Source organism: Ochotona curzoniae, unplaced genomic scaffold (assembly GCF_017591425.1).
Source record: "Ochotona curzoniae isolate NIBS_2020 unplaced genomic scaffold, NIBS_Ocur_1.0 scaffold_3835, whole genome shotgun sequence".
In the NCBI taxonomy this organism is placed as follows: Eukaryota; Metazoa; Chordata; class Mammalia; order Lagomorpha; family Ochotonidae; genus Ochotona; species Ochotona curzoniae.
This window is the reverse complement of record NW_024467114.1, coordinates 35186353-35208903: the sequence shown is the minus strand read 5'-3', so window position 1 is coordinate 35208903 and position 22551 is coordinate 35186353. Positions and strand designations below refer to the sequence as shown.

Genomic DNA, 22551 nt, shown 5'->3' with positions numbered 1-22551 from the left:
AGAAGGAAGCCAGCAGGAGAAGGGAAGAGGCAAGCCAAGCAGACAAAGCAAGGAAAACCGCGGATCACCGTTCCTCTAGGTCGCCTTCTAGACCTGCAGAAGGGAGGGTTGAAAACAAAGGCTGCTTCTTCTCTGCTGACAGGTGCTGGCCCATTCACTGCCCTACCACCAGAGATTAGAAAGGTTTATTTGTGAAAATCCCTTGGAGCTTCCTGGTGTGTCACTTCTTTGAGCGTTGGTCCTATGCCAGGGAGCTCAGGAAGGCAGGAGGACCGAGGGGTCCCTGGGTGACTCACAGCACGAGGAGGTTGGGAAGCGGTTGCAGGTGCCACTGGAAACAAACAGGGGTGACCCATCCAGCTGTAACAACACGAGAGTGGAAGCAGGGGTTTGTACAATCGCCTGAAGAATCCCAATGACTGAAATCTCACATCTGTAAAGACTCCGGCAACCTTGAAGCACAATTGCACAAGAACTTTTTCAGATAACTATGATGGTATTTGTGCTGTTGGTATCTACTTACTTTTCCAACCTTAGAATAAAATTACTTATAAATTTAAAATTTTGCTTCTATACGGCTAGACATTTTGCCAATTTAACTGACATTCTATCTTTTCTAAGAAACAAATCCTAAAATGTTCAAACGTAAAGGAGGAGATGTATTTACCATGGAACATGTAATAGGTTTATTTTCAGATGTCTGCAGAATTTCCATCCTTTCTTCTATAACAATTATGTTAATTCATATATTTTACATTAAAAAAATAGGTGAAAAGACATAATGTTAGACCTGCCAGAAGACTTAAATGCTTTCTGATTCCAGGTGAGACGGTGATAACTTTCATATTTATTGGCCATTTAAGTGGTCTCTTTTTAAAATGACAATTAAGTGCTTTTGTCCAATTTTCTTTAGGGTTATTTGTAATTTTTTCCTGGTTTACATCTGTTCCTCTTTAGGGCCTGTGCTACATTGTATGCGCTCCCACTCTCTGCTCTGAGGCTTCCCATTGTTAATGTCACCATTTTATGAACTGAAAATCACACTTTTATAATAGAAGTCTAATTTATTTGTCCTTATGTGTATGGTAGAATATTTGTGTTGTAGAAGAAAATGTTACCCATCACAAGGGGTAAAAACCCATTTTTCTAATCACCAACATACAGTAGATTTGCAATTCAACCTTGGTTATAATTTGAGATGGAGAAGATTTTAATTGTTTTGTGAATACAGAACAGATTTCATTTTTCAAAGAGGAATTAAAATAACGACACCCTCGCATGTTTTCCTCCCAAGTGATCTGCTACTTCCCCATCAGAAGGGTTGAGCCAGGGAGCAAATAAGAGTGATTCCTGGCAACTTTCTCAAGATGTTCGGGGTCCAGTCCACTTGCAATCACAGGAGCTGCAGCCAGCTGCAGTCCTTTAACTGAAACTTGTAGTCACATATTAAACTTGTCCTGCATCTCCAGCTGTCCCATGGCCATGTAGCCATGCATGTTTGTATCAGCTGATCGACTCCTTGTTGGATGTCACTACTTCTTAGTCTGTGGTGCAGCAGACACTATTTTCACAGCTCCAACTTCCTCATCTGGGGTACGGAGGCAGCTGGGAGGCTGGGCAGAGTTTACGCCCTCATATTCCCTCTCCCCCAGATACAGGAAGAAGAAAAAGAAAATGTATAAACAATGGTCTGGCCCACTTTCCCCTGATCCTTAACCCTTGAAAAGAAAAGTCCTTGGGCCCTTGAACCCACATGGGAGACCCAAAAGAATCCCCTGGATCCTGACTTGTCATCCGCTCAGTTCAGGTCCTTGTCACCATTTGGGAATTGAACCAGTGGATGGAAGATCTCTCTCTCTTTGTCTGTCTCTCCTTCACTACGCAACTCTGTTCCCAAATAAAAATAAGTCCACTTTAAAAAAATATTAACATGCAATCAAATACACACTCACTTTGAGTTAAACGTGCTGTCTCTTATCCTTGTCCTCCACATTTATCTGTAATATTTATGACGTTTTGTAGATTTCCTCATGCCTTCCTCCCAAAGCAAAAATAAAGCAGACAAAGGCCCTGCGTTGGATCTCTACCGAAACTGCCTTGAATTCATAAATATTGAGAATCTTTATAATACTGACCTTTGAAATCTACTATGTCACAGTCCCCTTACATCTTTCTTAATTTTTGTCTTCAAATGCTTGTTGAATTTTTCCAAATACTTGTTAAATACAAATGATAGCATTTTAAAACTTCATTTTCTTGTTATTTGTAGAGATGTTCCATAGAATCACAAATAATCAGTAAAATTAACCTTATGCTCAGAAATCTTCCCTTTCTTACTACAAAATTTTATGTGTAGATAATGTTGCAATTTTACGTAAAGAATCAGGTAGTCTATGACCAATGAGTTTTAACCCTTTCTTTTTCTAGCGTCAGAAAGTCCATGCTTTTTTTTTTTTCTGCTTTAATGTCCTGGGCAATGTTATCCAGGACAAAGTTGTTCTAAACTTAGAGCAATTCCTACTCACATCTTCTTCTTCGTAACAGTGGGATAATCTTCAACGTCTCATTCCTAAATATAGATTGGTGGAGACTTGCAATAGACACGCATCTTTAGATTGAAGGAGCTGCTCACTATGGCTTGGTAGCTAAAATTTTTATCGTAATGGGTGGGTTTTGAAATCATACCTAAAACAAAAGCGGAACGAGATCAAATCACTTCGATGCCTTATTGAGGTAGTCAGAAATGATTTCTCCTTTACCGTCTTAGATCTGGAAAGAGATACGCTTGATTTTCCAGCAGTAAAAGTATGTGAAGTAAAACGCATGCTTGACTTACTAGCAGTGAAGGGTCTCACTGCAACAATGGCCGCGTGGACTCAGCCCTCTCTTCCCGCTCTCTGCCTGTCTGTCTGGATGGCTTACGTGAGGACCACTTGGGTGAATGTTTCTGGTGATGCCACGGACAACACATCTGGCCCTGGGTTTTTAGTAAGTTACATATTCAATCAAAATGAATGAATAGGAGAATTTTAGGATTTTAAATTTCTTATTTTGTTAAACTTGCTAAGTTGCGATTTTGTACCTTTTACATCGAAAATTTGAGGGTATTTATGTAAAATCATTCATACAATGCTTTATTACCCTTTACCTGTGGGCAACAACGTCTGATTTTTCTATTCCTTTGTTAGTCATCTGCCTGACTTCTGCTTTCTCTTATGTGAAACTTGAGGCTGGACGTGTTTTAGTTTTCCAGATTTTGGAGATGGTGGGTTTTGTGACATGGAAGTTGGTCAAGCCACTGCTTGGAATATCCGCAAGCTTCACTCGCAGCTTCCTGTGACTGTTCCTGGAAATATCCAGATGCTGGACAAGCAGCTGGGTCCCTGCAATCTACACATCAAACCGTGCTGGATCTGCTGGCCTGGCTGCTGCAAGCCATTCGGGAGTGAGCCAGTGGGGGATGGAGGACTCTGCTTCTCTTTCTGTTTGCTTTCAACTCTAACAATATTCTACTTTTAAATACGTATTTTTACAAAGTTGGAACATTCAAATGCACATATGTATATATAAACACGTATATGTATATAAACATATACATACATATGCATACAAAATGGCATCTTGGAAATGAAACCCAGGTCTAAATAATGTCCATTCACGCTTTATAAATAGCCTGTGCCAATAGCCAGAAGGCAATTCATTGTACGAATTTTGGTGATCTCATCGTGAAAGGATGCTTGTATACATAGCGGAAGGGACTGCCAGGATCTCTGCTTTGGGACACTAAATAAACAGCATGTTGACTGTGACTCACTGTTAGAAGTCAGCTATGTGATTTTTTTTTCCCCCAAATGTAGCATCACTATGATCTTCAAAATGGCATGGATCTGAGCGAATTTGTGATGGCAGCCATTTATGCTCAACTTATATCGATTTCTCTTTAACAGTCTTTTCAAAAGGGCCTAGTGCACTACCCCAGTAGCTAAAGTCCCTGCCTTGCATGTGACGGGATCCCATATGGGCCCTGCTTCCCATCCAGCTCCCTGCTTGTGGCCTGGTGAAGCAGCTGAGGATGGCCCAAAGCCTTGGGACCCTACACCTGTGGGCGAGACCCGGAAGAAGCTACTGGTTCCTGGCTTCAGTTCAGACCAGCTCTGGTCGTTGTGGCCACTTGGGGAGTGAACCAGAGGACGGAAGATCTTTCTCTCCTTTTCTCTGTAAATCTGCCTTTTCAATAAAAAATTAATGAATACTTTTTAAAAAACGAAAATTGTTATACCTGCTGAAGTGTTAACTCTACATGTCCTGAATTTCAAACAAGTCCTGGTAAGGGGTTAAAATTTTTCTTTAACCCTGGAGGAAAGCAGAATAAGCCAGTAATTTTATTTATTTATTTATTTAGGTAGGTCCACGTTACTAATTTAAAATTGTTGTGAGGACAAGAAAAAAATATGGAGTGAAGACATATGTGCTGACTTTTTGTTAAAGTGCCATGATAGTTAAGGTAGGGATCAAATTCACATGCATCTATAAGCATAGAGAAAGTGAGAAGAAAGAATCAAGAAGCTTTGGGAACAAAGGTGTATGCTGGGACACTAACTTAGAGACCATAGGGTTAAAGAAAAGCTAGTAGAGAGGGCACTGCGCTCCTGTTTACACAGAGGCCTGGAAATAAATTAAGCTTTCCAGTATTACCCCTCACGCTTTATACCTCAATGACCTACTTAATACCAAGCCTTTGAGTCCTGCAAAAGTCCAGTCAATGCATTTGAACTCAAGGAAATGTGATCACAGCAGGGACTGTGAGGGTCCATGTGGGGACTACTCAGAGAACTCATACAGCTTCCCTCGTTTCAGGTGTCAGATTGTTGCGCAGTGCCCACCCACCCCGCCATCGCCTCACTCAAGTCCTCTCCAAAAGCAATTTGGAAGATGCTACCAGTGTAGGGAGGCGGGAAGATGCTGTCAGTGAAAATTGCAGTCTACTACGTAAGAGCAGACCCCGATTCTGCTCAGAATGAGTGGGTGCTCCACACACCTACAGTGTGTGGTAGAAAAAAAGGGGGAAAGATTTCACTGCAAAATGGAAAAGAGGTCCCAGGTGGGAAATGAAAGGTACAAGAGAGAACAATGAGAGAGAACAGGAAATAGGAAAGCAGAGGAAGAATAACAGGTACAATCTGAAATGACAGTCATTCTATAAAGACCAAGTATTATACAGGGAAGGGGTGATAAACAGGGAGAAAAAGGGAGAAACGTAGCATGCAAACTCATAAGACTACATTTAAGCGAAAGAAACTGGGAGCTGATTAACAATAGAGCAATAGAAAAAAATAAGTAACAAAAAGGAAATGATTAGACTAGCGAGCCTTACTGTGTAAAAGTTAGTCAATCCCTAAAGCCAAGTGAAGCAATGACCCAGCAGATCTTAGACTCAATGAACAGAACCACAGGGATGCCTGGATGCAGAACAAGCCCAGTCATGAATCATTTTTTCCACAGAGCAGCGAGAGTGGGTGCCTGCTGCAAAGTGACAAGCTGGTTGAACCCACTTCCTTCTATTTTAATGCTCATGAAATTTCACTTTATGTAGGAACAATTATGTTCCCACACAGGTATCTGGCTGAAAGATCAGAGCAAAGGCATATTATGCAAGACACAACCAGTACTTTCTTTCTAAAGTTCTTCTTTTTTTTTTTCTTCCAAAGATTTGCAAATTTGCATCTACCTGTTCTCTATGTGAATATCCTAATATTTTTTACTTTTCACAATGTTATTACAGCACTATAAAATTCATTATTGACAACTTGGAAGTATATATTCTAAGGCATTTAAACTGTAAATTCTTTAATTTACAGTTAAATTTGTTTTTGTATGTTAATGCCTGCTTTAAATGCTTTTAAGGGCAGAAAAAAAATCCTCCCAATGACTTTTAGCATCCTTTGCCTGTCTTTTTCAATAATTTTATTTATTCCTCCTCTTATCTGAATGGTGGACACACACACACACACACACGTGACAGAGACATAGGGACACACATAGAGAGAGATGGATGCGGAGATCTTCAACCTGCTGGTTCATTTCTTAGTTGCCTACAACAGCTGGCTCCAGGGCAGGCTGTAGGACCCCACCACTTGAGCTACTTCCTGCCACCTCCCTATGTCTGCATGAACTCGCTCCCAGGAAGAGCCACCACTGGAATCTGGTCCCTGCAATGTTGGGTGGGGGAATCCCAAGCAGTCTTAACTTCTGCTTTCGTTGGCCACCTCTTTTTATGTCCTCAAAAGAAACAAGTAAGTCTTGCTGGTTCTGTGATCAATTGCAGCAATGGTAACACACCTACAACCCAATGCCTTATTTTTCAAATATTTCCTTGCTAATTTCTTTTCTGCAATATGCCTCAGTGAATGAAGAATCGTTTAAAAATTGCTCTTGCCAAATTATTAACAACAAAAAACCAGCAATCCAGATGTGAGAAACTATGCAGTAATTCAAAGTACCAAGGAACTTCTCAGTTGGACATCTTAAGCCACACTACATTGGTTTTCCAAACCACTCATTGGGTTCCATACAGTTCCACTCACTGGGTGTCTGCCAGCTTGCACGTGTGCTGTCCGGTAGAGAGCAGAATGGGCAGATGCTCATAGAGCCAGACGCTAAGGGGAGGGCCCCAACACCGCTAAGAAATGGCAAGAGGCCCCTGATGGGTGGCAAGCTCAAGTGTAGGAAAGACTGGATTAAAACTGTATCTGGAAAGGCAGGGGAAAACCTCCACTTAACCCACTCCAGCCAAACAAAAGACACAGGGTGCAAAAGGTCATGGTCTGACCGATGGTTTAGAAGCCGATCCTCATGACATTAGCTGTGCTTGTGTGTGCAGTTCAAGGTCAAAGGCAACACCAGAATGGCAGGCTGGTATCAAGCTGCAGAGCAAAGATGAGTTTATGAATGCGGAGGCTAAGGGTATAAACTGTACAGTTTGAGTCAATGAAGGAGTAACCCAGAGCGCTTTTCCCCTGAGTCCAAGGAGAAGCGTGGGAGAATAACTACGGGAGTGGACTTGGCTGTCACAGTTGTCACGAGTGGGAGTGTAAAAACTCCCCCATAACCAGTGAAACAATGACTGAAAAGCTGGGGAAAACAACAGGTCCCTTGAATTAAGTTTCAACTGGAAAAATGAAGATTGAGAGAATCAACAGGCAGTGACTTGAGATTTTGGAAATTGCATCTGTTTCATTTGCATTTGTTAGCATTTGTTTCCTTAAATCTCTGCCATCACAGTTTACAAGCAGATAAGCTGGGAGCCAAATTATTGGCTTTATTATTGTCAAAAAGAAACTTGACGTCAAGACCGGCCCAATAGCCTAGTGGCTAATTCCTCACCTCGCAACTGCTAAGATCCCATACTGGTGCTAGTTCGTGTCCTGGCCACTCCATTTCCATCCAGCTCCCTGCTTGTGGCCTGGGAAGGGAGTAGAGGACGGCCCAAAGCCTTGGGACCCTGCACCCATTTCGAAGACCTAGAAGAAGTTACTGGCTCTTAGCTTTGGATCAGTTTCCTTTTGGCCATTGCGCCTACTTGGGGAGTGATAATCTTTCTCTGTCCCGTTTTCTCTGTGTAAATCTACCTTGCCAATAAAAATAAAGAAATATTAAAAAAGGAATAATTGACATTGTACATTGAAGGATCTTTTTAAATTTGCAAACATAAGAGGCCAAAGGCAGCAGGCACAGTCAGCAGGGTGGGGATTGGTCAAGTGTTGAGATGTTTTCATTTCCTTTCATTCATTCTATGTAACAAGTATTTATGTAACTCACAGGAGTGCACAAATTTATGTGAGTAAACATTAATCTCATATTCCTAGCTCTTCCTGAGATCCATGTTCCCCGTGACTCTACTGTTTGAAGTGAAGAAGGACTCTTGAAGGAGATTTCTATGCTAAATGCACCCACATCACTTAGAAAGAGAACCTGGAGTTTACATGGAATCAGTCTAAATCAAAGTTCAATTCCTTAAGGGACAAGTCATACTGAAACTAAACATAAGAGAGGAATAAGTTACATGAACACGGCTGAGACCCGAAGTCAATTTGTAGAATTTGAAGTTTTAGAATAAAACCAGCCCTTGGAAGTTACTTGTCTAGGGGTATTTCAGCAGAAGATCTGAACAAAATACTTGAAAGTGAAGTCACAGATTTGAAATCCTGCAAGGGGACTTGAAAAAAAGATTGACAGACTGCTCATAAAGGACTATGTAGCACTCCAGCCTGGGGAGGCGAGGGCACAGCATAGAGTCAGTCCCGGCGGCTACTGAGTGATACCAACCAACACATGGCATGAGTGTGGTCACCCCCATCCCCAGCCCGACTCCGGGAGGAACACACACAAGCCCACTATAAAAGCTTACACACTTTCTGTAAGGCTCACAAGGACAAGTTCCCAGACACCTTCCTTTTGAGAGTCTCAGGGCAGGAGACAAGAGTGGCTTAAGCCAGTGGAAGCAGAACAGACCTGGGCATTTGTGCTCCTTAAATGTCTTTAAAAAATATTACCTGACTTATTTGAAATGCAGATTTATATATAGAGAGAGGGAATGACAGACAGGGAAAGAAGCCTTCCATCACTGGTTCACTTCCCGAATGCCACGAGAGCCGGGACTGGATGAGGCTGAGAGCCGACAGGTCCATCCAGGCCTTCGAGTGAATGACGGGCTCAGCCATCTTCCAGCCTTGTTAGCAGGCAGCTGGATCAGAAGCAGAGCAGTGGAACTTGAGCAGCGCTCGTACAGGCTGCTGCCATCCAAGCGTTGTATTCATCTACTGCACTACTGCCCCTTAAGTTGCTTTCAATGGATTAACTTTACGTTGAACACTCTCAGCGTCACGGAAGGGTGAGAATTAGTGAGAAACCCTGAACATGCTAAGATATTATTGCCGAATAAGTGTCTTTTCTATAAACATCAACCAACAATAGAATCACCTGACCCCAAATTCAGCTAAGATAATTTAACAAATGTTGCCACTGCAGATCACTGTCGCACACAGCGTCTGGCGGTCCGAGTGATCCAGGTCTGGGTGGGTGTGCTTGCTCCAGGGAAAAGGGAACAGTGTCAGCCAGGGCCCAGGGAACAAGAGCGTCGAATGCATCTGGGGAAAGCTAATTCTCAGATCCTGTCTCATACCTGCTAAGTCAGAGAGATTGAAAGTGCACCTTGCAAGCTGTTTGGGTTGGCAAGCCCGGCGGGTGACTGTGCTAGGCGATGAAGTGTGTGAACTGCTCTTTGGAACCAATGTGTACGTCTTTATTTCTGCTTAGCCTCCTGGAAGTCAGAGCCCAACGTAACAGTTGCCTGCTCAAGTTGATTGTTATAGATGCTTGCTTCATGCATTTTTATGTTATTATGATTTTTCTTTTCATTCTTCTTGTTGACAATACGTTAAGTAAACTGTAACCCTTTTGGACATCAGTATGCATTAATTCAGCCATCATTACATATGTTGAAAGTCTTACTGAGAGATTCAAATTTAGTTCTATGTGAAAGAATGTCAAGAATTTGTAAATGTAAAATTGCTGAAGGGCGAACATTAAAATGGTAGCTTACTAAAGGTAGGTGAGAGGATAGAATTGTGGCATAGCTGATGTGGGAAAAGGTCAGATATTGACACGAAATAACAAAGAGAAAAACAAGCCCTTGATGATTTTGATGTATTGTTATCATAAAGACAACTTCAAGAGCAACAGAAAAGAAAAATAAAAATGAAGAAAAACTCGAGTATCGCTGAATTTAAGGTGAGAGCCAGCACTGCGTCTTAGAAGGGTCTGAAGAAATGGCTAACAATAAGATAAAATCCAACGGGATCCGGTGGTAGAGGCAGGAGAAAGAGCCAGGTCAGACCAGTGCGGGGTAACACTGAAGAAAAGCGAAGGGAAGGCAGCTTGACTTGATCTCATCCCAGCGTCCGTGCATGGGGCGTGAATTACCCTTCAGTCTGCAGCACGGACACAGGCCGCTGGGTCCAGCCCTCAATTTGGGTGCTTCTTAGGAGTTCCACTTTAAAAGCAATCTGAGCTAGAAATCAGTAAGGTGCAACACCAAAGAGCCTTCAGGGGAGACTCAGTGGTGACCTCCTGTATTCTTAGTTCTGGCACAAGTTTCTGTCTTTGTGTTTTTCTTAGTCATCCGCAACACGGTGCTGGTAACACCTGCGTAAACTTTCCGGCTGGCTGTCACTTCAATAAAATTCATCGAATGTTAATATTTATTTTGGAAGGCGAGAGCCTTATGTAGATTCTCCTTAGAAATACAAAATAAATCTTGAAAGGCAAATATTCCATAGTTATGAATAATAAATACCCATTTGCAGTAAGTTGCTCGTATGGTTTATTCAGAACCTAAGCAGGTGTGTCTTTTAGAGAAACAGATGATAAACCGTTTCCTGCTGGAAGAAACGTTATTTAAAAAGCTCCTGATAAAGCAACTAAAATTCTCTGAAAGCAAAATTCTGAGACATCACAGTGGTATACATTTGCATTAGGAATCTTAAAAGTTTGGGTGCATTTTCTTCACAACCATTTAAGTAGAGGGAGATCTTTACTCATTTTAACCTTATCCATGATCACGGGTTAATGACATTATTGAGTGAACTGCAAATCGTATTTCGAAGGGCTTTCGTGACAACTTAGAAGAAAACAAGGTTCGGAGCAGGTGTTGAAAAAAAAAATCCTTTTCCCTGTTGCAGTGAGCATGGTTTGCCACCAGAGGGAGCGCGGGCACTGACTTTGGATTAGATAAAAAATGCCCTTCATAGAAGGAAACAAAACTTGTTCGGTTAAATTGTAAGTCCCAGGGTCAAATCTTACAATGGAATCTCTCATCCGTCCCTGCCTGAGACAGGGAGGTGGAGGAAGCTGTAGGGGATTCCCTTGTGTAGAAGGGACCTCCTCCCTGGCAAGGCTGCTGTTCCCACACAGAAGGAAGCTTCAAGCACCTTAAACAAATGCAAACTCTCTCCAGGCAACCCAGAGACCATGGCTAACCCCTTGCCATCGGCTCCAGGAGCTGGGAGACATTTGTAAAAATCCACCTGCCAAACAAGAAATCATCTTTGTTTTTTTTTTTTAAAGGCGCTTGATCAATAACCTGATATCAAATCAGAGTCATCTTACTCAATCAAAATGAAGCACAGTGGCAGTAGATGCACTTTTAAGTTCACTTCCATGGACGAGAAAGTGGAATTCAGACAACCTACACTCGAGTTTGTCCTCAGGCCTTCCTCTTTCCAGCAGAGACAGGTAACAGACAATGTCCTTCAGGTGGATGACCTCTGGGGAGCAGGTGTTCGCGGGAGATGAGCGAGGAGGGGTAACCGCGCCTTTACTCGTTCTCAGACCTGGAAAACAGGACAGGGGTCTTCACAGTTTGAAAAACAAAGAGTAAGTGTCTTAAGTGCAGGAGACGTGGAAAAGCTAGAGGGATGGCACAGAGGCTGGGCGGAGACTCTGTGCTTCTTTCACAGAAAAAAAAAAAAAGCGAATTCTCCAGAACGCCAGCACAGCAGAGTGAGACGTTTGATCCTGCTGTTGTCAACACAGAGGAGTTCAGGGGAAACCTGTGAAAAATCTGTGTCTCAAAAGATTTCTTTTCACCACGGCACGCTTACCTTACATTCCCATTTTCCATGAGCTTTTGGAAGCATCCTCCTAAGAGAGACAATTTTGTAAGAGGGCCGTGTGGCCCGGCCCACTGCTGTGCGGTGTGGGGCCAGGGTGCCAGTGCTGCCCATGGTCAGAGCACCTGCAGAGTTGAGTATGGGAGGAACGACTTTTCTTTAGGCAATGACAGGAATACACATTGGCCTTCCAGGAACACACTCAGGAGGGAATATGAGCCTGGTGTCTTCTGAGCTCATCCATTCAGGAAGGGGAAGTCCTTATGAGACGTGCACAGCGCTGTCAATAAGACGCCCTGTTCACCTTCAAGGAATCTGCCCTTGAGTATTGGTGAAGACAACACGGCAGAGACCTACGTGGATATGGTAAATGTTTAACAAAAAGGTAAAAACAGGGGCGGGCACTGTCAGGCAACAGGCTACTCCTCCACTGGCAAGAGCCAGCATCCCACACAGTGCTGGTTCATGTCCTGGCTGCTCCACTTCCCATCCAGCTCCCTGCTTATGGCCTGGGAAGGCAGTAGAGGAGGGCTCAAAGCCTCAAAGCCTTGGGACATTGTACGTACGTGGGAGGCCCGGAAGAAGCCCCTGGCTCTTGGCTTCGGGTTGGCTCAGCTCTGGCCAAGGTGGCCATTTAGAATATGTACCAGCAGGTCTAAGATCCTTCTCTGTCTGTCTCTTTCCCTCTGTAAATTCGGCCTTTAAATGAAAATAAGTAATATTTTTAAAGTGGTAATAACGTATGTCTGTGGTTTGTTTCTAAAGCAGTGGTTACTGCGTTTCTGGAGTCCAGGGAGCCCGGGTTCCTGTTAATGGCTCCTGCTGATCCCTGACTGTCTCCTGGTGGCCATCTTACAGGGAAGCCACCTGCTGGTCCTTCTCTGGGACAGCCACCTGGAGCTCGTTTCACGGAGCCTGCGCACAGCCAACTCCGTTCACCTCAAGAAGGAGACTGCAACCACGTCATGTATACCTGAGATTGCCTGATGGAAAACCTCAGTTCCTCCTTGAGGTACATTTGGACACAAAGGAGGTATTGAGGCAAGGCAGCTGATGGGCTGAATGCGGACACTTGATTCCTAAGCACCCACGGATTCCTGGATTGGAGGGAATCAGCCAAATACACTGCTGTAAGCCTGTCCACCGTCAGCACCATTCACACCTCGGCTCACTCCGTTTCCTTCCAGTCATACATGTTACTGAATATATAAGCATTTCATTCAACTATTTCGATATTCCTGGCAACATAACTTAAGGTATTATAAAGCGCTATAAGGTAGCAATATTGCTGCATCTAATGCTAACACAATTTCTGTCCTTGATTTTCATAGATACTAGAGAGACAGGCTTCAGACTTGCCCTCAAACATGGCAGCTGCTGACTCGGTACATATCATCAATATTATACTAAATTATGCCCCACTACACTTAATTTGATGCTGAATTTTATCAGATGTCTTTTTTGCATCTATTCAGATGATCACATGACTTTTTGTCTTCCATTTTTGCTCATGTGTTGATGTGGGAATATTAAACTACCCTCACATTCCTGGAGTGAATTCTCCCTAATCATGGTTTGTTAATTTCTTTTCTTTTTTAACCAGTTCAAGAACAAGTGTTCATTCCTTTTCAATGTTTGATAGAATCCATGTGAAAGCATGTGATCCTAGCTTTTCTTTGATGGGGCACTGCTGTTTACTGATTCAGTCTCACTGCACGATGCTCGTCCATTAATTTCCTTATGAACCAATCTGGGTAAGAGTCTGATTTCTTGTTGTCATGTGGTTGCTCATAGTAATCTCTTAACAATCCTTTGTATTTGTTTGGAGAAAATGGCAAAGACCTCATTTTCATCTGCAATTTTCTGTATAATTAAACCCACTAACTTCTTTTTGGATGGCCCATCCAATGGTTTATCGATTTTGTCCATCATTTCATAGAATCAGCTCTTTATTTTATTAATTTGTTGCATTTATTAATTTAATTTTAGTTTCTATGTATGTATGTTATGAGTTTCCTTCCATTAATTTTGGATTAGATATGTTATGACTTTTCTCGTTCCTCGATGCACAGTGATACCACTTTGAGATGCATTTTTAAAGGCAGGCATTGATTGCAATAAACATCGCTTTTAGCACTGCTTTTGCTCCATCCCGTAGAGGACAGCATTTCCATTTTCATGCACTAGATCTGGAATAAGACAGGAATGCTCAAATGCTTCTCCTTTATGTGACAAGATGCTGGGAGTTCTATGTAGAGCTTTTAGAATGAGGTTTTCAGAAGTTACGATCCCAGGTATATAAACCCCCCGAGACTCCACCAGAAGGGGAGCAGCACCAAACCAAAGCCCAGGATGGGAAGTCGATGCGCCAAAGCAGGTGGTTTTGTCACATCAAGCAAGTCATTTAAGAGAGAAATTCAATAACCACTCCCATTTCCAATAACTACACAAATTTTAAGCATCTAAAAATAAATTTAACAGAAAAAGTAAGAGATCCATGCCATGAAAATCAGAAATCACAAATGAAAGGCGTTGAAAATAACACAGAGAAATGGAGAAAACTCATGTTCATGAATCGGAGTCTGCAATATATGTTATTTAAAGCGATTTACAGATTCAGTGTAATCTCCACCAAAACTACAAGAACATTTCTCATACAACTAAAAAAATGCTACCAAAATTTATCTAAAGCCACATAAATCTCCAAATGGCCAGAATAATCTTCAATGAGAAATGCATTGCGTTGCTACATTAATTAAAACAGCATGGTGCTAAGGACAGCTCCTTAGACCATTGGAACAGATCAGAGCTGCGGGAAGGAAACCCTCGCATCTACATCCAGCCAGCTACAGAAAGAATACTGTGTATAATAAGAAGTAGACACACACATGCAGAAAAACAAATGTGAATTCCAATCTCTCAACAGTCACAATGATCAACTCAAGGACCGAATTGTGAGGCTGGACCCTTGGAATCATTAGAAGGAAATATAGGTCAAGCATCTCAATACGTTGGAATGGGCAAGGGTTTCACATATCAGATCTCAAAGATCAGAAAATAAATTTAAAAACCCTAAAATCGGTACATAATATCAAACTGAAGAGCTTTTATGCACATCAAAGGAGTGGTGGACTGAGTGAAGACACAACCTACAGGCTAGCGAAAATATTTGCAAGCCATGTGTCTGAGATGGTGTTACTACGCGGAGAATACAGGTCAAACAACTCAAGAACAGAAAAACATCCTGAATAAACACAGGTAACAGATCAAGGCCGCTATTTATTCAAGGAAGTCATGTAAATAGCAAACAAGTTCGCGACAGAGAGTTTGATGTCAATGCTTATTAAGCAAGGACAAGCAAATCAAAACCACCATGAGATACTACCCCCTCCCAGGAAGATTTGCTAGTACCAAAAAAGACAGAGTCACAAAATGCAAATGAGAATTTGCTGATGATGGAATGTCTCCACACTGTTGGGGGACGGGGGGATGCAAACTAGTATAGCCATTGTAAACCAAAACAGACAAAACCAAAAACAGTCAGTAGAGCTTCCTTTAAAAAGTACAAATAGAATTGGCATATGAGCCAACAAGCCTACTTTTCAATCTAATTAATGCAGGGGAACAGAAACAGAGCTGTGACCAACTGAACTCCTATGCTCTTTGCAACACGACCCTCAATAAAGATGGAAACAGCCCAACTTTCCAACAACTGAAGAATAGGTAAGAAAAGTGCTGCAAATGCACAAAAGCTACATAAAATGGTGAAATCTTGTTATACGCAGTAACATGGGTGGAACTGGATGTCATTCGTCCAAGTGCAGAAAGAAAAACAAAATGCATGACCTCACTCAAACGGGGAGTCTAAAAACTAGCCAGTCTTACGGAAGTTAAAAAAAAAATGTAGTAGTGGCTCCTGGAACTGGGAAGGGATGATTGGAGAACAAATTGATTGAGAATATGAAATTATAGCTGGATAGGGTAGGAAGTTCGGGAATTCTACTACATGGTAAGCTGAAGCTAGACAACATTAACTTCCTCTGTTTCTCTGCATAAAGAAATACAAGATAACAAGATACTTCTTGTATTTCTGTTGTTTTTAAGGTTTATTTGTTTTTATTAGAAAAGACAGATTTACAAAGAGGAGGGGCAGAGAGAAAGATCTTCTGCCCACTGGTTCACTTTCCAATTGACTGCAATGGCTGGAGCTGAGCTTATCTGAAGCCAGAAGTGAGGTTCTGCCAGGTCTCCCAAGTGGGTACAGGGTCCCAAAGTTTTGGGCCATCCTCTACTGCTTTCCCGGGCCACAGCAGGCAGCTGACTGGGAAATGGAACAGGCAGGACACAAACCGGACCCCATATGAGATAGTGGCACATGTAATGCAAGGACTTTAGCCAATAGGCAACCATGCGGCGCCAAGATACAATCTTTGGTGGTTTTTACAGTCAAGAAGGTCAGCAGTGTGGCCCAGAGTTTGACAATCCCCAGACTTGGGCATTGGTAAAGCCCGACCCCCTGCTGCTGTATCTGGGAAGGCAGGCGATGATGGTTTAAGTGCGTTGACCCCTGTCATTCACATGAATGACTAGGGTGCTGCTCATGGCTGTTGCTTGGTCCAGGCCTGGCTGTCACAGCCATCTGGGGAATGAACCAGTAGATGCAAGATTTCTCTCTGTGTGTGTCACTCTCTTTCAAATAATTTTTTTTTTCAAATCTTAGAAATGTTATATGCTTGAAGAGATAAATATTTTTACCTGTAATTGACACTACATAGACACAATGTATGCCTGTGATACAACATCACATAGGACAACATCAATTATATAACCTTTGTGTCTCTTATGTTTATTTAAATAGAATTTTAAAATAACATAATTGAGTATTACTTGGCAGGATCGTCTATTAACTTTCATGCTAACATTGTGAACTATATTGTATTCTTCGCCTTGTATTCTCGTCTCACCGATAATACATCCCTGGAATTCCCTATTTGGCAACACACGTGTATCCTCCATATTACACAGTAGCGCCTTACAGACTAGTTTGTATGGAACCAGTTATAACAGAAAACCAAATAGGAATTCACACCATAATACAAGCATGTGCACACACACACACACACACACACACACACACACACACAGACACATCATTAGGTGCAAAATCACCCAAACACGTTCTTTCCTATATTTTTCTACTCCCTTCACACTTTCCTTTCCGTCTCATCATATCCTGTTTCGTTGTGGTATTCTTTTTTTCTAAAAGCAGCATCTGTTTATTTATTTGAAAGCCAGATTTGTAGGGAGGAACAGGTAGAGACAGAGAGACAATAGAGCCTTATATGCTTGCTTACTCCCCCAAAGTGCTCACATGATGGAGGTGGGTCAGGATGAATCCAGGGGACTGCAGTTCTGTCTGGGTGTCCCACATGGGTGGTAGGGGCTCAAGGGCTTGGGGGCATCTTCTCCAGCTTTTTTAGGTTCATTAACAGGGAGCTGGATCATAAGTGGAAAGGCCAGGACAGGAACTGGTGTCTATAGTGGCTGCTGGCTTCGTCCATGTCAGCACAACACTGCCCTGTGTTCATCCTTAATATTCACTTAAAATGGCCCTTCTAAATTGAACTCACTAACCACTAATGGAGTCTCAGTTTGAAAAACACTGATTTTCTCCTCCCTTTATTTTCTTCACCAAAACTTACTTAGCAATGTCTCTGTGTTCGTATCAATTATGTATGAGTTTTTTTTTTTAAGCTAAAGTAACCGTGCATTTTAAACACAAACTCAGAGTTATGGCCGTTCTCCATTCATCAGAGAAGGCAGAGGAGCAAAGACAATCTTGAGCTTATCTAAAAAAGAAATAACACAAATAATTGCAACAAGCCAAGTCCAGCCCTGACCGCAGTGGGACCGAGCCGATCCAATGATGGTAAAAGGCATTTGGGTTCTGACTCTTGACACATCCCACTCTTCCAGACTTGGAGAACGCAGCAGTTGAATTATGGTCGGATAAGCTTGACCTAACTCATCCTGCCTGATGAGCTAATCCTCTCCTGCAAGCGTTCCCCTATGGTGCTGGGATGATTTAGTCAGCTTGATTCAACTCTTTACACAAAAGCTCCCAGCAAAACAAAGAAAGGAAAGAACATGTTGTGACACTCACTTGACAACATGCCAAACATATTCCTTCTCATGCAGCTTGAACATAGTACAATCATTTGTTTCTGTTTATAAAATGAAGTCATAGCATTTAGGGATCAGATGCCCTAATACAGTAGTGAATGCAAATGACTGAAGACCGTTTGACCGGTTGTCATTCCTATGTGTCATGTGTAAACTCAGTGTGACCTTACGCAGCTACACTTTTGAAGGAATGCATTGCTACACAAAAAATTTTTTTTTGATTTGAAAAAAAAATGAGCAAATCATTCACATTTTCTGGTCATGACACATTATGAACTGAAAGTACATGAATTTACATTTAAAAGGATTTAGTGTTTGTGCCAGGACAACGGTTTAATTGGCTAATCCTTCTTCAAGCTCTAGGATCCCATATGGGCTTTACTTTGTGTTCCAGCTGCTCCACTTCCTGTCCAGCTCTGTGCCTGTAGTCTGGGAAAGCAGTAGAGGAAGGCCCCAAGCCTTGGGACCCTGCATCCACGTAAGAGACCCAGAGGAGGCTCATGGTCCCTGGTTGTGGATCGGCTCAGTTCTGGCCATTGAGGCATTTGGGAAGTGAACCAGAGGATGCAAAATCTTTCCCTGTTTCTCCTTCTCCCTATAAAACTTTCTATTAAAAAAACAAATAATTCTTTAAAAAAGAATTTAAAATTCACAAAACTATAGGGATTTAATCCAATCGTTAGCTGGAGACCAAGAGGCTGTGTCCTGGCTCTGGTCCCACCGTTGTGGTAATCTGGGGAGTGAGCCATCAATGGTAGGCCTCGTTCTGTGTCCATGAAAACACTGCTCTTCATATAAATAAAACAAAGCATAAAACATGTCAAAGAAGTTTGGGAAATCACAACAAAGTTGACAGGAAGGAAGGTATAGGGATTTCCCTAAGATTCTTTCTACACACTGCTTCGCCACTGTCCACACACCTGACCCAGGAGCAGCTGGGTATAACAGACCTGCCTGCCAATACCCACACCCCTGCCAAGGGCCTTCCACACTCCACATGAGGTCTCCCCCTTTGTGCCTCCCCCTTTGGATCCAAGGGTTTGGACAGACACAAAATGATGCGTGGTCAACATCACCTTACAGTCCCCCGCTCTGTTTGTTATTCAATTGAAATCGCCAACACCCACATCTGTCTACTGTCTCTCAAGTTTTGACTTTTCTAGAATGTGCTATGTTCGGCATCAGGTAGTATGCAGGCACTTCAGATTTTTTTTTTTTTTCTTTTAGTTACTTACAAGTACATTTCTCCTTTGTCTTCTCATGGGTTGAGGTTTCCTTGTTTTTGCTTTTGTTTTTCAAGTAAAACTAATATTTATTTAAAATTAAACATATCCCCCACAAATAAGGGTACTTCAATAAGTTCATGTAAAATGGGATTAAAAGAAAAATTTATTTTGATGGAAAAACATTAAAATCCATGAATGATTTTTTATAATATACATTTCAGTTACTTTTTAGCCATCTTATGTAAAAAAAAATGAGGGAAGGTAAAACTAAAATATTATACATATATATACACACACATATAGATATAATTTGATTTTTGTCTTTTTACAATTGCAAATATTTTTACAATGGGCATATCTTTATTTCTTTTTTGTTTTTTTGAATATTTTAACTATTTTTTAAAAAAAAATTCAGTGTGGTGTGTAACAAAATTCTAAGAACATAATGACATTCCTTCCTGTGTCTCATTGTCCTTCTCCGTCTCTCCTACCCTTCCCTACTCTTTATCATTCTGTTTAAAGTTTTTAGGAGAATGCATTTTAAATTTATATTTGTTGCAGGAAGTAGGCTTAATATTTCCCCACATAAGGAGTGTAACAAACAAAAGGCAAAAAGACAGCCGTTGTTTGGAATATAGACAATGTCTATGAGCAATAAGCTAGTGATAAAATTACTATTTCACCGTTATCACATATCATTAAAGCAATAATAGCATAGCGTTCTTAGTCAGTCTAAAGCGAAGTTCTACAAAACTATCTTTGGAGCAATCCTGACAAACAGTGCTATTTCTTTTTCTCCTTCTCTGTTCCTTCTTTAAGAGAGATCATGCAGTGTTTCTTTCTGAATCTGGCTTATCTCATTCACCTGATGTCATTAAGTTGCATCCACTTTGGTGTAAATGGTAGGATTTCATTATTCTTTTTTTTTTTTGTACTGGAATAGTAGTCCATTGTGTATCTATACCACATTTTCTTTATCCTTCATCGGATGATGGACACCTTGACTGATTCCAGATCTTGTTTTTTTGTGAACAATACTGTTATAAACAGGTTCATGCAGGCTTCTCTTTGACTCATCATGGGTACGCATCCCCAAGTGGGGTTGATAACTCTGTTTCTGGTTTTCTTTTAAGGAATCTCCACATTGTTTCCCAAATTAGCTCCACTGCTTCTTTTAATTTTGATCTGAATATAACGGTGTTATTGAAATGCATTAAAGTTTACTTATCTGTTCAACACATCTTAAATTTTAAGATATTTGATGAGAAAATACCCTTCGTGTCCCCAGTCCCTTCCCCAGATAAACCCACTTTCTTTATGTGCTGCAATGTCTCTTTACATTTCCTTGGGTTTCCTGTCATCAGTCTTCATAGAGGATGGGTTCACACTCAGTTTTACCTTTGAGATTCTTTCAACCCCTGAGAGACTGACTGGAGACCCTCCCCACTATTTATTTTCCTCTACTCTAGCTCACAGATCTGAAGAAAGCCCCTCATTATGTAAGCAGTTTGTGCAAATTCTTATTCAATAGCGGGCTTTACATTTCATAATAATGGAATTCTCAGTTCTGTTTCTGATCTAGAAAGTCATTAGTAAAATTCTCTTAGTCCTTGACCTGAGTTTAAGCAAAGGCAAAACAAAAAGTGTTTCTGGGGTGGTTAGCTCTACGGATCAAAATGGTTGACACGTACAAGTTGCGTAACTTGTGCTTTAACAATTTCATCATAAAAGTGAAATACAGGCAAGTGCACCCTTGTCAATATACTGTATACATGAAAGAGGACATCAAAAATGTTCATGGATGTCCCAGCAGGATAGCCTAGTGGCTAAATTCCTGCCTACCGTGTGCCGGGATCCCATATGGATATTGGTTCATGTCCTGGCTGCTCCACTTCCCATTCAGGTCCCTGCTTGTGGTTTGGGAAGGCATTCAAAGATGGCTCAAAGCCTTGGGATCCTGTGCCCACATGGAGACTTGAACAAACTCCTGACTCTTGGCTTTGGATCAGCTCATTTCTGGCCATTGCAGCTACTTGGGGAGTGAACCAGCAGATGAAATATCTTTCTGTCTCTCTTTCTATCTGTAAGTATAACTTCCCAATAACAATAAATAAATTTTAAAAAGTTTATGGAAAAATAGGATTAATAGAGAGAACTGAAAAATCTGTAAATACTATATCTTAATATACACTCCATGAAATTCAATTTAATTTTTGTTATAATGATTCCAGCTATCTCCAAGGAACTGAGGGTCTTGGAATTTAATTCAATCAACACATAATTTTCATGCTCTTAATTTATAAAAACAGATAATTTTTGAGTCAAGAACCAGAAAGGAGTCAAAAGGACTCAAATCAAGATTAAAGAGATTGGTGGGTCTCAGGACGGGGCGTCTCATGCCTGGATCCCGGACAGCCGCCATGTGCACATGGTGAGCTGTTTCCTGGGCCTGCTGGGCTCCAGGGGCCGCTTCCTTTGGGGTGAGTAGACCGAGGGGTAGGTCTCCGGGACTGGGCAGGTCCGGCACCCATCCGCTGCCTTCATTGGGCGGTGAATGGGATTTGGGAGGGGTGTGACCTTGGGCCTGGGAATTTAAACCTCCAGCAGCCTCCCAGCAGCTGGTGGGTCTCAGGACAGGGTGTCTCATGCCTGGATCACGGACAGCCGCCATGTGCACATGCGCCATTTGGTGCCAGGCTCCGCCTGCTGGCTGCCCGGCCTGGGAGCCCCGGGGGATTTTGTTCTTTGAGTCGCTGCTTAATTAGCTTCAGGTTGAACCCATTGTGCTTCCAGGACCTGAAACAGGCAGTAACTCTTCCTTTGTAAAACTTGTAATCACTAATAATGCTGAGCACCAAATACCAGTCCATGCAGAAGCCTGGGCTTGGGGCTTGTCCTGCAAAAGTAGCTCCAACAACTGGCTAATGTGTCACCTGATAATGGAACAGAGTAGAACAGGCACGACTGAGCAAACCTTAGCCCACAAGTAAAACTAGAAACCAGGAGGGAGCAGAGGTCATGCCGCGCTAGGCTCTTGTACCTGCTGGTCTGCGGAAGCCAGGGACGGTAAGCCACAGTGTCTAAGGCAGAGTTCGGGACAGGGAAGGGGCTGTGCCATGCTGAGTCAGAGCATCCACTGGCAGGCGAGTGATCTATGGCTGGGAACAGGCCCGGTTGGGGAGCTAAGGGGACAACCCTAGCTGGGCTGAGGTTCCCACCAAGAGGCGCTTGGTCTGCAAGGGGAGCTGCGTTCTCATCTGGAAATAGTTGTAGTCTCCCTTGGCACAAGTGTGGACTGGGATTGAATGCACCGAACTGGGCCAGACCCCGACTCCCCCTGGTGTTCTGGAGGACCAGGGCAGATGTGCGATGGACTAGGCAAGGTCTCAAACCCCTACTGAGCCATGTGTGAGCCATATGTGGGTATGGACAAACCATGGCTGGGCTGGAACATACAACAGCAAGAGCCAGAT

At 42.2% G+C, this 22551-nt stretch overlaps 1 protein-coding gene across 6 annotated transcripts in view; it reads right to left on the bottom strand.

The window, feature by feature from the left end:
- Positions 1 to 22551, bottom strand: part of DGKB (diacylglycerol kinase beta) — a 566350-nt gene that overhangs the window by 437523 nt on the left and 106276 nt on the right. For all 6 annotated transcript variants that reach the window (XM_040964636.1, XM_040964637.1, XM_040964640.1 and 3 more), the window contains one exon: positions 11250 to 11390. In XM_040964636.1, the coding sequence (XP_040820570.1) occupies positions 11250 to 11390 (141 nt within the window). The remainder of the gene's footprint in view (positions 1 to 11249; positions 11391 to 22551) is intronic.